Source organism: Mauremys mutica, chromosome 1, assembly GCF_020497125.1.
Source record: "Mauremys mutica isolate MM-2020 ecotype Southern chromosome 1, ASM2049712v1, whole genome shotgun sequence".
Classification (NCBI taxonomy): Eukaryota; Metazoa; Chordata; order Testudines; family Geoemydidae; genus Mauremys; species Mauremys mutica.
Genome location: NC_059072.1, coordinates 216,773,452 through 216,794,970, shown reverse-complemented (window position 1 = coordinate 216,794,970; position 21,519 = coordinate 216,773,452). Strand labels below are relative to the sequence as shown.

Sequence of the window (21,519 nt, the reverse complement as noted above, 5' to 3'; positions counted from 1 at the left end):
GTGTTATGTAACTTGTTATGTAACTTGTTATGTAACTCCCATGTGCTATAAAACAGCAATGGGAGGGCTCCTTGCTGAAGGGACTCTGGCTGATTTTTGTACCGGAGCTCTCCCTTTGTGCACATTGAATAAAGCCTTGTTGAATTGAATTGGACTGAATCGAATCGAAGACCCTGGATTCTACCTGGCATCTGACTCATTTGGGAACCACAAAATCCCAACATTACTAAATGATATTTATATGATCAGAGCTGACCAAGATTGTTAGCATACACCTCTACCCCGCTATAATGCAACCCAATATAACACGGGTTCGCATATAGCGCGGTAGCAGCGGGGCTCCGGCAGCACTTTAAAGGATCCGGGCTCCGGCTGCTGTGGGGAGCCCTGGGCCCATTAAATCACCACTGGAGCCCTGCCACTGCTACCCCGGGGCTGCGGCAGCAGGGCTTGCCGGCGATTTAAAGGGCCTGGGACTCCGGCTGCTGTGGGGTAGAGGTGTACTAGTTTATTCATAATATCAAATTGAATAAATGGCTTGATTATTTTAATAAACCCAATTTGAAAAGGCATGATTATACAAATGAAGATTATTTGACTTTGCTCCAGAACAAGGTGAGTGGGATTTTTCCTAGATATTTTCAGTGTTTGTTGATGACACTAAACAAACACAAAATCATGGTCAACAACTTACAATCAGTGTGGCTGACTGCAAAGCAAGCAAATCACATGGTGGGGGATGCACATTAATCAATACCCAATGCTATAAATGTTAATTACTCTCCTTAAAGAAAGGACCATCAGAAGCTTCATGTTTTCATATTTAAGACTGCTTAGTTCTCAGTGTAGATTATTTACTATAAGAGATATTCCTATCACTGAAAGACACTATGGTTATGTAATTTGTCATTACAGAAATCAAAAGCAAGCTTAAATATTCTAAAGAATGTTTTCAGAATCTTGATTTTAAATTGTAATCAGACTTTTTTTTAAATAAATTGCTAACTAAACATTAGTGATCAAAGGTGGCAGAATAGGAAACCGCAGAGAATCTAAATGACATTTTTACACCCATTTTTGCTTAAAGAAGACAATATAAAAGTACTTTTCCCTAGATTACTCTTTACAAGTAGCAAAGGTGAGACATTGTGAGAAAAATAGGTATCCAAAATAATATGGTAGAAAACCCTGAGATGTTACATTCCAATAAATCTCTACAACTGGATGACGGTTTTCATCAGAAAATTCTAAAGGAAAATGGAAATGAAATAGCTGAGATATGTAATTCGTCATTAAAAATAGTTATTATACCAGAGCACTAAAAGGTAGGCTGTGCTTACTTAGTATAAAGAATGATCCTGTGAAATAAAGGTTTACCTTATAACTTGTAAACAGTTTAGAAAATTATAGAAAATTATAATACTGTTATAAAAGTATCTTGATAAATATACTATTACAGGACAAAATAGCATGGCTTGGGAAAATATATTTTCTGTTTCTTGTTAGAATTAATTGAAATAGAACAGGTGAAAACTGAAAACAAGTAACTATAATTTATTTAGATTTTCAAAGGTATTTTGATGAAGTCCCAAACAAGTGGCTCTTATGGAAATTTTGCAATATTGGGCTGAGAAGTAAAGTTTGGTCATGGATTACAAACAAGTAAAGTGGAAGGAAATAACGAGTAGGAATATATGCCATCATTAATGATCACTCAGTATGGAATAATAGCAGCATACCCAGAGATTAGTACAAAGTATTGTTCAATATATTGATTAACCATCTGGAAAAGGCAGTAAAGAGTGACGTGGCAAATTTGCTGATGACACACTTTTATTTACATTAGTCAAACCCAGGAAGAACTGTGAGTAACTCCAGAAAGACCAAATGAAACTAGGTAATTGAGCAACATGATAGCAGAAAATTCAACATAGACAAGTGCAAAGTAATGAACACTGGAAGGAACAATTTAAACTACTTGTACACATTAATGGGTTCTGAATTAGTGGTAACCTCACTGGAAAAACTTATTTAAGAATCAACTGCTTAATGAAGACTTCATTGTGCAGCAGCAGCCCTAGAGAAGACTTAGATGTTAGATTATACTAAGAAGAGTAATGACGATCACAATAATAATAGTCTCAATATGTATCAATGGTACATCCTCACCCCTAATATTATTTCAGTTTGGTCATCTCATCTCAAAAAAGATATCTGAGAACTAGAAAATAAGGTGCAAATAAAGGTTTCAAAAGAGAAGTGGGATGATGAGGAAAGACATTTCATAAGAGGGACAATTAATAAGAATTATGAACAGGGCTGGAATCAGCTTGAGTTTCTTCTGGCTTCTACTTGGACAGGGCTCCCAACATGGAAAGCTCACCAAGAAGGAAGGAAGCAGTAGCGACAAGTGGCCAAAACCACTGCTAGGGCTGAAGATATTTGGGGCAAGCACTGGGCAAAAAGGATATGGGCCAAGGCAGATATGAGATATGCTGATTCAATGCCTCCCTTCTGCAGCCTCTGTTGTATATTAAACCATGAGGCTGGGCAGTGCTGGTACAATTGTCTACACCCTTGTTGAACGAATGCCCACTGTGGAGCTTGAGAATCAACTGCCAAAGGGACATATAAATGCCATCTCCTGTGGCCAGAATATGGCCCAGAATATTGTGATGGCCAGCTATTAATAATTAATTGTAAGTACCACTGAAGTCAATGAAAAGATTCAGATTGACTACCATGGTATATAGTTTTAATCCCATACTGCCCTGAGCTTTGGATCAGGCTTAGGGCAGTGTGAGATTAAAACTATATAACAATAGTCAATTCTTCCTCCAAAGAATTTATTAATTAAAACAGAAAAAAAAATCAGTCTACTCGGAATGCACTAGGAGACTCAAAGGATACTGATAATTTAGGGTTGTTTTATTTTAAATAAAAATGAGATTACACTGTCAAGGGTTAGAATAAAGTAGGTTCTCATGAAACATCTTTGTTGTTGCTGCAAAAATGCATTGGTTTCGTTGAAGTAAATGACAAAAATAATACAATAATATAAAATATTTGAGAGGAAACACAAGAAACATACAGAAAGGAGGAAAGGGGTAAGGGGAGCATGACACACTGCAGAGGGAGGTCATTCCAAGAGGCTTCTTTCTACCATGCACCCTGGGGCAAGTGGAAAAAGGAACTCAAAAATGAGAAGGCAACACACATCCATGGATAAAAACGAAATACTTTTGTGCTCAATATAAAATTAACCTGGGTAATTCAATGCCACAGGATATTAGTGAGGCAAAAAAATCATCAGAATTCAAAATAGGACTAGTTACATATACTGAATGAGAAAAGAATCTAAGAAAAGATAAACTAGCTAGGGTAACAATTTCAAGAGATACCAGTTCTTATGTTTCAGAGCATAAAGCGATCAGCAGATGAGATTATGAAGAAATCTCTCTCCATTACAATTGCTATGGGGCACAGTGTGGGTTATTTTGCCTTCTTCTTATGTTTCTGGTACAGAACACTGTGCAACAGAATGAACACTTTGCCCACACTACATGAACCACTGAGCTATTCCTTTACAGCCGCTCCTCTTTTCCTTGCTGGAGTTTTTCCTTTATTATGTATCAGACGTGTTATAAAAGTTCTTCCTCTGAGACTTACCGGTTTAACCACATTTTTCCTCTCAATTTTCCACTTAACAACATTTTGCGACAGATCATGAATGTACTCTTCTGGGTTTTTTTGTTATTTGCTCAGGGACTGTGCATAGAGCAGGGGACTGATAATAAGAGAGAGGGAACCTTTCACCTCTGTGTCACTGATTTCTTTCCGGCCCAACTTAAAGTTGTTGCCATCTGATGACTGATGGCCTGCATAAAATAACTTGTGATCCAAACTCAGTACCTAGTTGACAGGTTTCCAATTTGAAAGAAAAAAGAACGCTACCAAAATTAACACTGCTGCTGGCAATTTCTGCAGAGACCCTCCCAGGATTTAATGGACAGAATGAATTACCTGCCCAATTTTAAATGTGGTTGACAAGCCAGTGGAGAGAAGCTTGCCATGCTCATGCTGTAACTGTTCTGAAGCTAAAAATAATCAGGCACCAGAGCTGTCAATCTTCCACTGACATTACATTTTGTAAAAAATATTACACATTAAAAAAAGAACAAAACACAACAAAGTTATTACAATCATAATAACCCAAGAGAAAATTTACACCAGGTCAAATTCATCCCTGTTGACACTTGACTGGCCAACCGCATTTGTTAATTTCCTTCAGTTAGTTATTTTAGAAGGCTTAGAGCTTGATCCTAAACCCACTAAGGCGGAAATGGGAAGAGACTCATTTATTGCAGTGGGCTTTGGCTCAGGACCATAATCACTTGTTACAGACATGACAAAGTTTAATTTATCCCACAGATTCACAGTAACATTTGTTTAGGGTGAGATTTTCAAAGGCACTCAACACTGATCTTTGTTCCCACAAAGTCAACAGTCTATATTGGCCCATAGGAGAATGCTGAGTGCTTGTGAAAATCTTACTCTTAAGACTAAAAACTACCCATTGGGCTGAATTTTCAGAAAGGCTCGGAACAAAAATCAACTGACTGGACTTTTTACTGCTCCACTCCTCATAAAATCCCCACACATTTGTATGCAAAAGAGTGAGATTTTAAACATAAAATATTCCATTGAAATTAGTTTGTTAAAAGCTTGAGCTGTGTCACTTTTATGTTTTATGAGGTTAGTGCATGAAACTGTCCTTCTTTAACAGTTTTATTCCATTAACTATTATTATTGTTTGATTGGGTTATGCTACAGCAGGTACTTTACATTCTAACTGTCCTCAACCAATTTCTGAATGCTAATCAGTCCATATGTGCAAAAGTATTACACATGGCATGAATATATCAGCAAAATCTAGAGTTATGATGGACTTTGGGCACTCGATCTGCAATATTTCCATAGGAAAACCATTAATAGAGTTTAGCATATGGTAAATAGGGACAAAAATGCAGCATTTTTTTTCACTAAAGGCCGAAGTAAAAACAACAATTGAGAAAATATGAAAACAAAATACAAACAGTCATGGCTGAAAGGAATGGTCTTCTATGGGTAACTACTTTTATTTTTTGTAATAACGCCCTTGCTCTCTGTATTGGATGCTAAAGGCATGTTTACAAAGTAGTGTTTCCCTCCATTCTATTCTGTAATGAAACCATTCACATTAATGATACAATAAAAAAAAATGTGTTTAAATCAGCTGAATTTACCAAAAAGGACCAAAAAACTCACTATCACACCTGTGGCCATACAAGTTGAAAAAGCAATGACATTAAGAACAACACTTGTTGGCATACGTGCTTAAGGGCTAAATTAGTTTGTATTTACATGGACTAATCTGACACCCATGTAAACTGATGTCTTTGGGAGCAGTAAAAGATATATATAGGAGCATGCTGTTCTAGTCTACAGTTTTGTCTACTAAACTGGCATGATAGCCCTCCCTGGGCTTGCAAGGCTCCTTATACCACATGAGGAATTCACCTTGCGAGAGGGCAGATTATATTACTGCTGCTGGCCTCTCTTGAGATTTCCCTTGGAGTTAAATTGTTTTAATTCCCCACGGAACTCCAGAAAAGTTCCAAGAGCATGGCCACTGCAGGCGAAGTGGTGAATCAAAACCCGTCCTGAGTGCCCTGGACTCGTCTTTCCCAGCCAATGCCAAAAACATTTTGGGAAGCATTGGGCACCTGAGGTTCTCTTGGCATAAAGAGAGGAAGTTACAGATTTACGGTCCACTTACTTGAGTGTCTGTGCTGGCAGAGGGAGTTAATTTACTGTGAATCTAGCATCGTGTGGAGATAGAAGTGTGGCTGTTTGCAAGCTGGTTATGACTTTCAAGCTCCCCTACTTTTTAGAAACTTTGGCTATTTTAAAAAAATTGAACTATATTTTTCAATATCCTGCCAAAATTACTATCAACTCCACTCATTTCTAAGGGCACAAGTGAGACAAAATAACAATGGAAAGAGAATTAATATCACAGCAGGAGAGTTTGAATGTATTATATTTGATACTAGCGTGTGTTCCAATGAAGCCAGGTAAGCCTGTCTTTCATTGAACAGAGCTATTCTGCCATCCATTGTTAAAAAACCTGCAATACCAAACTGTGAAAACAAGCAAGCAAATAAAAGGACTTTTCACCATATCTTCCTTAAAGTCCATGATCAGTAAAAAGGTTCTGTAGGTTTTATGTTGTTGTTGTTGTTGTTTTTTTTAAGAGGGGATAATGTAGCAGGTTATTTATTGGAATAACTCACTTGATCTCAGAGCATCTAAAATCCTGCCAGCACATAGCTCTTTTAAATATTGTTTTTAAAGCCTAACTGTCCTGTATTTTCAAAAAGTAATAGTTGTAGAATGGAATCAAGAAAACTAAGAATACTTTTATCTCTTATCTCTGATCCCTTAGGAAGCTTAAAAGATACCCACATTTTAAACCTCAAAGGCTTGAGGCTCTCATGCCACATATATCCTTTTCCCAATAAAGAGGATTCCCTTTGGAACCTGTCCGGTACCACTGGACAGATTCCAAAGGGAATCATCTTTATTTGAAAATATGGTGGAGGGTCACTTTCGGACTGCACAAGAAGCTACACCAAAAAAGCTACACAATCTGCCTGCAAAGCATTTTTAGAGCCTATTGCTTAAAGAGACAGGAATAAGGACCCGGAATCAACCTTCGGCTTCCAACGTTTCAGTAAAGAGCACTGGCTTAAATGTTTTCTAACCTTTCTCTGTTCCTCTTATTCAAATAATATTACTAGCCAACCATGCTAGATTAGCTCTTAGAAGAAACGTATTGGTTTATCGACTTGTTGTTCCTTAACATAATCCTGGATGTAATATCATGATCACAGGCGCTGACTTTCCAAAGAGTCGGGGGGTGCTTGACCTCCGGCTTGCTCCCAGGCCCCACCCCCACTCCACTCCTTCCCCCAAGGCCCCAGCCCTGTCCCGCCTCTTCCCACCCCTGCTCCACCTCTTCCCGCTCAGTTCTGCTCCCTCCCCCGAGTGCACTGTGTCCTCACTCCTCCAGGTCTAAATTCAGCAATGAAATACTGTCTTCAGTGCTGGCTCCCCAAAGGTCTTTAGCTACTGAGACCAATCCTGATTCTTTGGTATAAATCAAATAATTTCACGTGTAAATTGGTTTGTTGATGATTTAAGGGTGGGGCTGGCTCTTCTATTTGTGCACAGAAAGTTCAATAGGCATTTTAATATAAATGTGAATTCTTTCATTGACATAAGGAATGGATTCTGCTGAGGCAGTTTCAGAAGGAGCTATGGCCTGAAATACTGTTTGTTTTTAATGAGAAAATAATATCTCTAAGACAAGTCAAGAGAAACTAAACACTTTCACTACCTGATGGCAGTTGGGGTCCTATATGAAATCAGTGTGATAGATTCCATCCATTTTTCAGCAGATAACTAGCCAGATGCCAATATGCCTGGCAAATTATCCTTGGCTTCTGTGGAAACTGCCAAAAAGTTGTGATTTTTGTCAGTAATTAAGTACTCTCTTATCTCTCAAGAAGGTCCCTTTAGACCAGTCTTTAGACCAGATGACATGGGGAAGTTTGCATAGACTCAGCCTATGTTATATTTGTCCTGAGGCTAAATAGAAGACCTCAGTAACCCTTGCTATCACACAAACTCTTTTCATGAGCACTACATTCAGATTTTTTTTTTTTTTTTTTTAAGAAGGCTATTTATTGAGCCTTGACAATATGGACAGGCAAGTCACTGTGCCCTTCCCTCCAGTTAGCTGTTATGCAGGAAAATTAATTGAGTCTTATAGGATGAGTAATTCTTAAGGCTAAAACCAAAATATTAAAAGGGAGGGATAGCTCAGTGGTTTGAGCATTGGCCTGCTAAACCCAGGGTTGTGAGTTCAATTCTTGAGGAGGCCACTTAGGGATCTGGGGCAAAAATTGGTCCTGCTAGTGAAGGCAGGGGGCTGGACTCGATGACCTTTCAAGGTCCCTTCCAGTTCTAGGAGATTGGTATATCTCCAATTATTTATTTATTTATTTATTTTTAACCATCTTACAGTGCATCCTTAGATCAGCCCACAGACCACCTGACGATTCACCCAAAGTGCCTCAAAGAGAAGGCTCGTTAGTATCGTCTCTAGGGAGCAGCAATGCACAAGCCAAGATATTTCACACATCTGACTTCTGAGGACCTGTTAAGCAGGGGTTTGTGAAGAGGACTAAATTACAGTTTGAATTATATAAAGGCCAAGTTTACCAGTTACGACTATATATGTTCTTGATCCACAACAGACCTCCCACTGCTAACAATGAGAGAAGAGCAAGATTAGAGTATGGATCTTATGCAGTAACTTCAGTTACAGTCATATTCAGCATCAATAGATGAAAAACTGTGTATGCTGCTTTTTGTATTTCTGCCTTTTGTTTGGCTATTTGCACATGCAATTGCACAATTTACATGCACAATCAGGTAATTGTGCAAATTTGATGCACACTTGTGCACCTAATTTATTTGAAAATCTAGCTTTTAAAGTTTCATAATTATAAGAGTTAACAACTCTATGGAGATGAAGAGTGACAGCAGACATCTCTTAGAACTGTTGTTCCAAGCTGTCTGCAGACTAAAGATGACAACTGTGCATTGGTTTTGGATAAGGGCTAGGCTAGAAAGTTACTTTATTTTGGATGGAAGCTTTTCACTTCATTCTGCAGACTCTGTCATACGGGTCAGAAAAGCATCTGAAGTGGGCCAGGATGTTTAACACCACTGCCTAATTTGCCAGACTTCCACAAAACCTAGATGCATGATCATCTGGAAGAGACATACATTTGAAGATATGTGATGCATTACAGATGTACAGAGCTCTAACTCAGTAGGAAAGTGTTGTTTCTACTGTATTTTCTGAGTAACTTCAATGCTGATGAAGTGTAACTAATTTCCTCACTTGGGCCCCAATTCAGCAAACATAAGCATCTGCTTAACTTCCCACTGAAACTGATGGAACTTAAAGAAAAGCACATGCTTGAATGGATCGCTAGAGAAGAAATGTGCTTAAAGTTAAATACAGAGTCAGAGCCTATATTAATGTCCAAACAAATAAAAAAGCAGTGAAGGAAATTAGCCTAATTCATTTCTGAGGCTGAGAGAATACTCAAGAAACACCCTTATATACTGTAATATGCATTTTTACATCCAGAATATTTTTGGTGGTTGTTCCCTACGTTCCACCTTTTTTTCAAGAGTATATTTTAGTTCAGTTGCTTGATTTGTTGTTGCTAATTCAGGGAGCCCAGACCACTTTCTCCTTAATTGCCTTTTAGTAAATAATACAGTTATTTCTGGGATAGTTAATGCTCTGAAAGAGAAGAGGAAGACATGTTTACAAGTCAACCTGGCTTTTGCCCAACTAATCAGCACATATGCTGCTAGTGCATCTTTTCAGCTACTACCAAAAAACAAGTTAGTCAAAAGGGAAGCACCCATCAAATGCTAACAAAATTGACTATTACAAGAGTCAGAATGTCATTTTCATTACGGTTCAATGTTATAAAACAACATGGTAAAGCAAAGGGTAAACACACAGCAATCAGTTGCAAATCTAGCTAAGCAAAACAAAATACAAACTGGCAGATGTTGCCTTAATGAGTGAAGTGCTTGCTTTGGCAGAACTATCACCAGCAGACAGAGTAGCAATTTTATTGGTGCTTGCCTGTTTCTTGTTTTATCGACCTATGGTTCGTGGACAGGGTGGCTGACATCATTCACACTGACACGCAATGTTGCCATAAATGTCAGCTTTGTAGAAAACAACTCAAAGCAATACCAACCATTCGTTTTTTACTTCTTTTTTCTTTCCCTATGAAAATGCATTTTAGATGGTAATAACCCCTCAGTTAAAATAAAGATTCAAAGCAAAATAAATCAAAAATTTGCAGATGGTGCATTTTCCCTTGTTGTTCAGGCATTTTATGAGAGTTTGAATATATAAGTGTTGACTTAAATATCCCTAAAGTGCAATTAGACTAATCCAGGACTCTTATTTTTTTAGATAAATTCCTAAGCCAATATCAGCTCACTGACTCACAAGACCAATACTTTATCCATAAAACAGTTTCTTCAGAAAAAGAACAAGAAATCAATGCACATGCACCTGACTAGAGAATTTAGCCCTTCGGGAGGCCAGTGATGGAGAAATAGCATATTCTTCACCTTTGTATTCCCAAAGTAAATTATGCCCCTACCCTAAAAAAATATAGCTGTTCTTATTTTGCTCCATGCAACAATCTGAAAGCTGTCTTGTAAAGGAAAAAACTCCAGTGCTTATAAACTGTTTAATATACTGAACAAATCTGATGATTTTCTGCAGCGGAACTGACATTTAGTGATATAGAGCTCCATTCGCCCCTCCCACGACAGAGCTAATAGAAGGAAATCTCTGTGGGGTTTTGCCAATTGTGCTTTTAAAGATGGGCAGGGTTTGCCACCCCATATATAGGTCAAGGATCCTGAGAGATTGGGAGAAGGTTAAGACCATCTGAGTGCAGGCCCTGTGTTCCTTCCCCTTGATGACAGGAATTATGCAGCCCCGAATCCCCCTTTAAGGGGATTCCCTATTAAAAATGAAGCTGTGGAAATATGATACAGACAGTGGAGTGGCTGGAGTATTTTCCATGCTTCTTTTGCCTTGAGTTCCCAGCCCAAGGGAGGGTTGGGGTCAGGTAAAAGACTAAATGATCCATATAACAGAGGATTTCTCAGCCCGTGCACTGGAACACTAGAAGTCCCTCACAAAGCTGGGATCCTTGCCTGCAGGATAGACTTGCAGACCTCCCCCCCTATGCTAGGATGATCAGATGTCCTGATTTTATAGGGATAGTCCCGATTTTGGGGTCTTTTTCGTATGTAGGTTCCTACTGCCCCCCCCATCCCAATTTTTCACACTTGCTGTCTGGTCACCCTACCCTATGCAAACTTCATATTATTATTATTATTATTATTGGGGAAGCAGAAATTACACTTATGGCACCTTAGAGACTAACAAATTTATTTCAGCATAAGCTTTCGTGGACTACTGCTGAAATAAATGTGTTAGTCTCTAAGGTGCCACAAGTACTCCTGTTCTTTTTGCGGATACAGACTAACATGGCTGCTACTCTGAAACTTATATTTAGGTTACCTATAGCCCTGATTACATAGAAAAATTGCACGAATTTAACTAAACTGGTGTCTAAATCTATTCAGTCAAATTGGTGAAACCCCCTTATGTCGACATTCTTAATTCAGTTTAACAGCTGCTAATATCTGTTCTGATTTACAGGTATTTGGAAGCTCATGCTCTAGTGGTTGTTGCTCATCCCTCTGGTAGAGACTGTCTGTTAATTCAGGCAAACATTGTCAGATCAGTTATACTTGGCTCACATTTTCCAGATTTTCTTCACAACCATGAAGGTTGGAAGCAATATTTTTAAAAAACAAAAGCTGAGATTCTGATGCCACATGACTCTGGGAGCTGGAGCCCTGCCTCAAGGCATCTGCCTGGGGCTTGAACCCATTCAGCTCATGGGTGTAGGGCGGAAGGGGAGCCACGCCTGAGAAGCCTATCAAAGCCCAACAAAATATGCAGTATTATATTTTGAACATCTGTACAATCTACTGTGATTGGTATTTCATTTTGACATCTAATACAGGTGGAGCTGAGCCGAACACCATCACAGTGGTTGTTATAGTTGCATATAACAACATTTTTTAAACTTTTAAAAACAAGGGAAATAGCACACAAAAATTAAATTACATTAAATTAAAAGATGTTTAGGTTGCAAAGTGGCATACTTGAAAGCTAGGAAATGCCACATTCAGAGTAGCCTGTGTAAGTTTAATTCTGCCCTCTGACACTTCCTAAAGTTGAAATGTTGACTTTGTAAGTTAGATAGCTTTATTTTAATATAAGCGGGAAAATTTTGTTATACAATAATTTATCTACAGTGAGCTATGGACTCCATTACAGATATGTAAGAGATTGCATATTAGGTCTCTGCCATGAGGAGCTAACAATTTACAATTCCTTAGTAGTTTGCTGTCTCCGCACACTGGAGCCATGGCAATTCCGTTGTTTCAGGGACCCTCCACATTTGGAAATTTGTGCCTAACTGTTATTTTTATGTATTGATTTTGTTTTGTAATCCTATCTTTTCACCTTTAAACTAGTAATCTCACATTGTGAAAGTAGGGTGACCAGATGTCCTGATTTTATAAAGACAGTCCCGATATTTGGGGCTTTGTCTTATATAGAGTCCTATTACCCCCATCCCCTGTCCTGATTTTTCACACTTGCTGTCTGGTCACCCTATGTGAAAGTGACTGTCAAGTTGCTTGGTACTAAACCATTTAGGACTTCATAGGCTAAAAGCAAGAGCTGGAACTGCATTCAGAAACCAGCCAACCATCCACGCAGCTCTCATACCACAGCACTTATGTGCTCAACACAAAGCTCCATTGTGTAAGTGGACAACCACATTCTGTGCTACCTTCAGCTTCTGAGTGGTCTCATGGTGCAGCTATATGTAAATCACGCTACAGTAGTCTAGTCTTACGGCCAGGGGCATTGATGCCACCGAAAGAAGTGGTCACAACAGTCTTTTTTTTTTTTTTTTTAAAACCTCTACTTGTCAAAAGGGCTCTTGGCTACAGCTGCTATCTGAGCATTCAGTAGCAGCCCTGGATCTAGCAAGACCTCAGAATTGTGAGTCTGTCACAAGTGTGAGAATTCCCTAATTCAGAGCACTGACACAATCCCCTCCAATTCTTCCATTTGCTTCCCCATCACCTACCAACTTCACTTCCTCCTTTTCTGGACTGAACCTGAGACATCTAGCCCTTCTCATGGAGTCCCAAGCACCCCCCAAACACGAGGGAGTTAATGAGACCAAGTTGTATGGTTTTACAGCTTTCTCAGAGCACCTCTATCACAAGACATGTCTCTTTTCGGGAAAAGGGCTGTCATCAACAATAAGGTCAGAAATGCCCACAGAAATTCTTTTTACTTTTAAAATACATGGTATGTATTAGCTATGGTACTTCTCCCCAGCAAACCTTTCAGATTACTATGCTGCTTAGAGAACACTGATACTATCTTTTTTTGTGCTTCAACTGGAGCTAAAGTGGGAATAGTTCTGCTGCAACAGAAATGCTGTTAAAATGAACTGTTGTGGAGGCATATGAATACCAAATTAATTAAAAAAGCAGTAAAGAGAAAAAGGGAATGAATTCCTCTAGTCACTGCTGATTTAAGTAGCTTTTACTATGCAAGCAAATTCCCTGAATTTGTTGCATATTTAACTAAGTTTTCTTTGCTGACCTTGTTCATGAACTTTAATTAAAAACATTTTAAAAACTCATTCAATTTTGGTTTTGGTTATAAGAGATAACATTTAATCCTAGATATTAAACCAGTTAAAGTAACTCCAACTTAATTTTTTTTGTATCCCATTTAATGTACAGCAATATAAACCTCCTAATCTGAGTTTTACCCCTTTAAATAAAATCATTTTTATCCTCCAAAAAAATTCTTGTATCGATTTTATACTGGATGATTCACACTTAGTCGCAGCCTATAAACATAGCTTTTAGTAATGAACTGGTATCTATACCAAACATTGAGAGACTACAAAATGTAATCCTGAATGGTTTAATCAACAATCTAATCTTAAAAAAAAAAAAATCTTGGCTGTAGATTCTTCTCACAGATATAGTATAATGCTTCTACTGTGAATTATGTTTCAGTAGGATGTGTCATTTTCATGTTCAATTTATGGCACTGTCTACAGTTATCTAGAGATTAAGATGCTGAGATAGTAGTTAGAAAACTAAAAAAAACCCTTCTTACTTTAAATATCTGTGGAACTTTATGAAACACAATGAACTAAAGTTAATTAGAAAATTGGTTAATATGTAAAACCAGTTTAAAACTGGTAAATGCTAATGTTTCATGTCAGAGTGGCTGCCCTCAAATGTCATTTAAAGGATCAGCATCTACGGAAAAAAACCGTTGGGGTCACCGGCTTCTTTGGGGACCTCCCTTCCATTTTGCCACCTAATCACTACATTAAATATTAAAGTAGATCGATGCAATTCAGTGAAGCTTAACAACGTTAGTGCTAGAAATGGTATTGTACCTCTTATTAATGGTAGCCCAACTGGTATTAATGTTATCTGTCATCAGTTCTACTTTTCTGGTGTCATCGGTTGAATAATCACGGAGAAGCTTAAGTGCCATGTCATTCGCCACATCCACATGTATTTGCCACTGCCGCAGCTCTTTTGAAAATTGCTAGAGGGGGAAAAAACAAACAAATAAAAGAATGAATCTCACCTTCCCTTAAAAATATACCTTGAATATTCAAAAAGTAGATGAACTTTTAAACCTTTAAAACTTTCACGATTTAAAAAAAAAAGAGAGAGAGAGAGAATCTTCTGGTTGCTGGTAATAACAGAAACAGCATCTGTCACATCTGCTGATTGTTAGGGCCAGAAATTTTTTTTTTTTTAAGTTATGGGACACAAGAGGACTGCAGTACTACCAACAAGCAAATGACAGGACTAACCAACAAAATTTTCAGTGCAAGATAAAATGTGGCAGCCGAAATTGGTACACTAGTGAATGGAATCATAATAGCTCTTTTCTCAGAAATAAATAGTTGAATAAATTATTGTGCATGCTGACTATTTTTGTCTCTGTGATGGTGAATTCATTATGCTGGGGAGATAGGAAAAAGAACATAGTAAAAGAACATACTGCCAGGCCTTTTTTTTTTTTTTTTTTAAAGAACGTGACATAACACCAAAGCTTGGACAAATAACACGCCTGTTGAATTTTTTCACTTTATTAAGAATGATTTGTTTATGTAATTAGTGCCATCTACTGGATCAGTACTAAACTTGCATATATCAAAATACTAGAATATTGTTAAACCTAACAGTAAGTTATTATAATGCCAATTACCTTTCCCAATTTTTCTGGAAATAGTTTTAAGAAAGCATTTTCAATTTTGAACATAATTCTGTGTTCATTTTAATTTGTATCTAGATCTCCTAATTAACAATTCCTTCCTCGTTAGAAAAGCAGACCAGGAGATTGGAGCATTGGTTGCAATGGGGAACCAAATTCCATATGCTTTTCCTGTTTGTCTGCTTGTCATAACCAACATCTGTAAAACACTGTGTGCATCCATGTCTCCTCCATTATTTGCAATCAAACAGCATTAACAATACAGATGATCAGCTCTTAGGGCAAGACAAATCTATAGGTTACCAACCATCTTTGACAATGTGAGTGCAAAAGTACGTTATAATTTGCCAAAAACTCTAATGGAAGGATTATTAGAATCAGTAGCTGGCTGTATAAATTAGAAACTTTCTGCAGAAAATGAAAAGTGAGGCTTGACTTCCTTTTCAAATAGGAAAAAAGCTTCAGGAATATAGATTTTCCCTTCCCCCAAAGCGATGTTCATGGTGACATCTGGTTTTGACTAAACTAATAGAGTCTTCACACAAAGCTAATCATAAGTAAGCTATTTTGTCAAGATTGATGCGTGATGGAAAGAAGTCTGAATGTCAAGTTAAATAAACAAACAACAAACAGAGTGTAGAGATTGCTCACTTTAAAGTTTGCAGGTTCATTCTGGATAAGCTTACAAAAGTTTTGATACTTATCTGAACCATTAAGGGAGTCCCTCCTGGGGCTAGCTTCTTCCATCCACACAAAAAAAGCTGTACCTCCTCTTATCTGCTTTGAGCACTGTATGTCCCTCTGACTTGGGAAGAGGAGAATTACAGGATGTGGCCCTCGTGTCAGGGTTCCTCTAAAGGAAGTAGTCTTTGCACTACTTCAAGTGGGATCCAATATGTTGCCTGTTAGGAGAGGTTCTCTTATTTCTTTAAGGTATACTGGCATTTGGGATGTCTCTATAAGATAAGACTCAAAGGGTGTCATAAGATTATAAAATTCAGGAAAACAGATCTCTCTTTATCTAACGTCTGCATTTCAGAGCAGCAGAGAAGCTATCTTGGCCAGGTGAGAGATTACTACCTCCTGCTATCCTGAAGGTGATCTGTCCTTAGAAACCAGAAGGACAACAACGTAACTACCTGCCTCCACAAAGAGAACTTGGTTTGCACAGGTAAACAAGTAAAAGGCTGTGGCTGGTAGCTATGGGGAAGAGGAGCCTAATAATTTGTTTTTTAAACCTTCAAAAAGTTGTATTGAAGGATGAGTGACGGTTCAGGCTACTTTTCAATGTTATCCGAAACAACTGAATGCCTGGGCATTTTTTCCTCAATTCACTCACTCATGACTACGTATTGTCAAGAAGACAGAATACCTCATAATTTTAAACACTGTGGGCTGGATTCAGCCCCGGGTCTTCCCTGCTCCCACTTATGTTACCCAGAGCATAGCACCAAACACTACTATAATTCTACTACTGTACTACTACTGTATCCCCAAACACAGGTGGCATTCGCTGGGGAGAAGACACAGCCAAGGCAGCCAGATACCTGCTGCTCTGGCAAATCCCATGGGCAGCCTCAGTTAGTGGAGCTACTCCAAAGCTCAGACCACACTTTAACTATGCTCTCGCCTGGGCTTATTGTTATTATTTGTAATTGTTCTTTAGCTATCTTATGTGTGGCTTTTTTTTTTCATTTTTGCTGCAGACTTTGTCCATCTATTGTACATTTGTAAGAATTTCACCATGCACATACTTTATTCTTTTTGGAACATATTTTTCCAGTAGAACAATGTTATAAAGCACTAGCTATCATACATACATAGTTGCTGTATTCCAACCAAAAATATTGTAGTAGAATATTTTACATTTGCTTTATAGATACAAAAATTACCAAAACAGTCTGTCCACATTGTGGACTAATGGCCTGTAAACCTTCACTTGGAAAATGTGTACCGTTTGTAGTCCTCTGTGAATTTAAATGACCTTATAAACCCCTCCCAAGCAGGCTTTTTAATGAAAATGCTGACAGACCCATTACAATGCTACTTCCAAAGTGTCGATTCTCACCATTAACTTCAAGACTAATCTATTAAATTCCTGACATTACCAAAGAACAATATCATTCAGAACATAAATGAAGAGTACAGAGGATTCTGTTTGAGGAAACCATTTGCATTTTTCCAGTTTACTGGAAATGAGTATTTAATCTTTTCAACAACTTTGAAGAGTGCATGCTTAAGTCATTGCCCCTACTCTATACTTTTCAAAGGGACGGAGAGAAAAGTGTTACAGTGAAAGGTTTATTGTCCAACCTAATAGAGTCCCATTATTTTCTGTCTTACATGACTTGATGTAATGAATTTGTATAATTAAACTAATGGAATACAATTTCTTTCTTCTTTTTTTTATTTTTTACTTTCAGGCCCCATTTCTCTTCCATCTACTTTGGAATAAGTAGAAACAAAAAAGTATTCAAAGTGCTTTATTACCTTAATTTCATTATGACATTTGTAAAGCATTCTTCTTATTTCATCTGTGTCATCTCTTGAATTTGCTGACTTTATTAACAGGCTTAAAGAGTTAGGGATGCGCATTAATCATGCTGCTTATTTATATTTTTATTTAATTAGAAGACACTACTTGCTATGTTATTAGTGGGAAAGTCTAGGTAATAAGGGTCCTTAATTAAAAACAAGTAAGGAAATGAGACTGGGCCTTTCTTTCTATCCATGCATTACCCACTGGAATAAAACAAACTGTGCACAGATACAGCAATATGTATGTACAGCACCATACAATTTGGAGCATGTCACTTTCTGCATTAAATATTTATATAACCCAGGTCTGGAAAAGCAGACCCACTGCCCACCCCTTCTCTTGATGTTATCAGCTAGTTAGCTGGTCTATGAGGTATAACCATTCATCACTGGTCCTCTGTTCCAGTTTTGTGTAGCTGCGGGCATCAGCCCTATAATAGTCCACTGCACTTAGAATTGTACATTGTGAACTCTGGTATAATCCATAAAACAAGACTAAGAGTATATTTCTTTCACCTTATGTAGTTGGTCCATATCTGGAATATTAGGCGGCAGCAAAACAGTTAAGGGTGACATTATAAAGCAAGTGACAAGGTAACTGTTGTACACAGTATGTGACTAAAGGCAAGACTGTCCCTTGCGTGAGGCACTGTGCAGGAAGTAAGGGAGGATAAGGCTACTTTGCTGGTGTGTCCCTGGTACGAGAGTGGCCTCAGTGGGACTGCTACTACATTTCCTGCACAGGTGAATTGGAAGTGGGCAGGTAGGGGAATAGCCTTGGCACTACCTGCCCTCCCACACATTGGCCCTCTCTCTGAAGATTAGGGTGATCATATTTCTCAAAGGTAAAATGGGACATCGTGCAGGGCTGGCCTGAACCCTCCCCGACATGGGGCTGGCCCAAGCCACCTGCCCAAGAACCAACCCGACCCCAAGTTGGGGTCACTGGAACCCTGCCTCCCTTGCCCCACAAAAGGCTGTTGCTGAAACCCTGCAAGAGGATGACATCACCATTAGTTGTTACCACTCAAGAAAGATCTTGGAGTCATTGTGGATAGTTCTCTGAAAATATCTACTCAGTGTGCAGCAGCAGTCAAAAAAAGGTAACAATGTTAAGAAAGGGATAGATAAAAAGACAGACAATATCATTCTCTCTATATAACTGCATGGTATTCCCACATCTTGAATACTGCGTGCACCAAAAAAGATATACTGGAATTGGAAAAGGTACAGAAAAATACAACAAAAACGATTAGGGGTATGGAAAAGCTTCCATATGAGCAGAGGTTAATAAGACTGGGGCTTTTCAGCTTGGAAAAGAGATGACTGGGGTGGGTATAACTGAGGTCTAAAATCATGACTGATATGGATAAAGTAAATAAGGAAGTGTTATTTACTCCTTCTCATAACACAGGAACTAGGAAATTAATAGGCAGCAGGTTTAAAACAAACAAAAGGAAGTATTTCTTCATATAACGCACAGTCAACCTGTGGAACTCTGCCAGAGGATGTTGTGAAGGCCAAGACACTAACAGGGCTCAAAAAAGAACTAGATGAATTAATGGAGGAGAGCTCCATCAATGGCTGTTACCATTGATTTCGGTGGACTTTGGATCATGCCCAAGAAATGGGACAGCTGAGCCAGGGGGGAACTCTTGCTGACCAGACTCCGTGACACCAAACTCCTCATAGATTTGGACTGGATGGATCTTCACTCTGGGGGGTCTGGGTCTGTCCCAGGCTTGGCTGCCTATTTTCCCGTACGTGAATGCACCGAAACAGTAATTTGAATTATGCTGAGGGTAAAGAATAATGAATCTATTAAAACTGCAAACACAAGAGACTGTGTATACCCTAAAAACACTCAGGCATAGGATATCAAAATACAGGTGCATGTTAGGACACAGAAGACTTGAAAGCATTCATTTTGAAGACCAGCTCTATTTCTAGATCCTTTAATTCAGATGCTATTTTATGAAAGAAATCTAAAAATCAGCTAAGTTCAAACAAGATTTCAATTTTCTTTTGAATTCATGTACACTTAGCTCAGCCAAGCACAAAATAGCTACTGCTGTCACATCTGAGAGGCTTGTATGCAGGATTTGACACAATAGGAATCACAAGGCAGACAGAGATTTCACATGTAAAGATGGGGGACGGTGTGTGGGGGGTGGGGGGGGACAGGGAGGGGAAAAAGGAGAGAAAGAGGGGGAAGGGAACAGAATGACCCTCTCTCAGCCAGAGGTGAATTTCCTTTCACTTGTAGGAAGGAGAACAAGCAAAACCAAGAAAATGAAAGTAGACTGAGGTGATTGGCACTGCCTGAGGTTGTAAAGACTCAGGCAATTATATCAGCATGTGGGGAGCACAAAGTATAGCAAGACCCAACTGCGGGTTTGATGATCTGACAGATTTTCATAAAGAAACTATAATACATTTTATAACATTTGTAGATACGGGGTCAAGGTGCAAAATTTAGTTCCGGGTCTGGACACTGAATGCTCCAAATTTCAGAGTTATTCAAGGTCCAGGTTTTGATTCACATCTAGCAATAGTGGAATTTTTTCTTTTTTGTTTTATTGAAGGAATGGATGAGATTATTAGCTGTTCTCTCATACACTCATGGATACAGAGCTGGTTGGGAATTTTTTGACAAAACAAATTTTTCATCAGAATATGCCGATTCATCAACCAAACTTTTAGTTGTAATGCATCAATGTTGATAAAAAACTTTAATCATAGAATCTCAGGGTTGGAAGGGACCTCAGGAGGTCATGTAGTCCAATCCCCTGCTCAAGTAGGACCAAACCCAACTAAATCATCCCAGCCAGGGCTTTGTCAAGCCTGACCTTAAAAACCTCTAAGGAAGGAGATTCCACCACTTCCCTAGGTAACCCATTCCAGTGCTTCACCACCCTACTAGTGAAAAAGTTTTTCCTAATGTCCAACCTAAACTTCTCCCTCTGCAATCCTGAACTTAAACTTTTCTCAAGTCCAGGATGGAATTTCTGGCCAAAATGAGAGAGAGAAAGAGAGAGAGAAACCAGCAGCCCAGAACATCCCACTGAATATTCAAAGGAGGGCCTAGAATTTGGGTGTCTTGCATCCTGGCTCACCACTGGGCTATTCTTGGGGAGGAAGTGGTGAGGAACATTGGAAATTTTACCCCAAAAAGAGAGAGACAAAGGTCTCATGTTTCATCCTGATTTGGAACAGAGGAACAATCTGAAATATCAAAAATGATTGCAGGGCCGGAACAGTTTTCTCATCAAGTTCTATTTATACATAAATATATGTACAAACACCTATAGGTACATATATTTTGTAATTTTCATATAGATATTACAGTTTTGCATTTACCAGTTTGAGTTAAAGATTTATATTCTAAGGGCAGAGTCTTGTAAAGGAAGTATTTAAATTAAATTTTGTATTAAGATATGTAAACTTCTTATAAAGGTAATTCTTGTAAGTCTAATAGCAGGAGGTGCTTGTAAGAAATGCTGGTAAGAAATGAAAAATGTGGCACTCTATTTGTAAAATAGCTGTTTCCATTAGTCTTAATTGCCTGCATACTTTGTATTTGAGGTGGAGAATGCTAAAAAAAAAATTACTTAAGAACTTGTTCACACAATTTGTTCAACTAACTTTTCCCTCCTCCCTTACACCTTTGCAGTTAAGAAACTTACTTTGAGGTTTATTTGTAAGCCAAACACTGGTCAGAAGCCAGCATTCTATCTCAAGAACGAGACAATGACAAATGTCTCTCCTATCTGCTGAATGACAGTAGTGTACATAATCTCTAATTCTTTCCAATACATTAGTGATGATTGCCTTTATTTATAATAATCCATCCATCTCAGGCAATGACCCTTACGGCCGAATCTCAGATGAGAAAATTTAACCAG

The 21,519-nt window shown here is 38.3% G+C and overlaps 1 protein-coding gene across 20 annotated transcripts in view; it reads right to left on the bottom strand.

Annotated features, from left to right (window-relative positions):
- The window catches only part of DMD (dystrophin), a 2,044,659-nt gene that overhangs the window by 409,596 nt on the left and 1,613,544 nt on the right, over positions 1–21,519 (bottom strand). For all 20 annotated transcript variants that reach the window (XM_044996713.1, XM_044997415.1, XM_045002732.1 and 17 more), the window contains one exon: positions 14,244–14,398. In XM_044996713.1, coding sequence (XP_044852648.1) covers positions 14,244–14,398 — 155 coding nt within the window. The remainder of the gene's footprint in view (positions 1–14,243; positions 14,399–21,519) is intronic.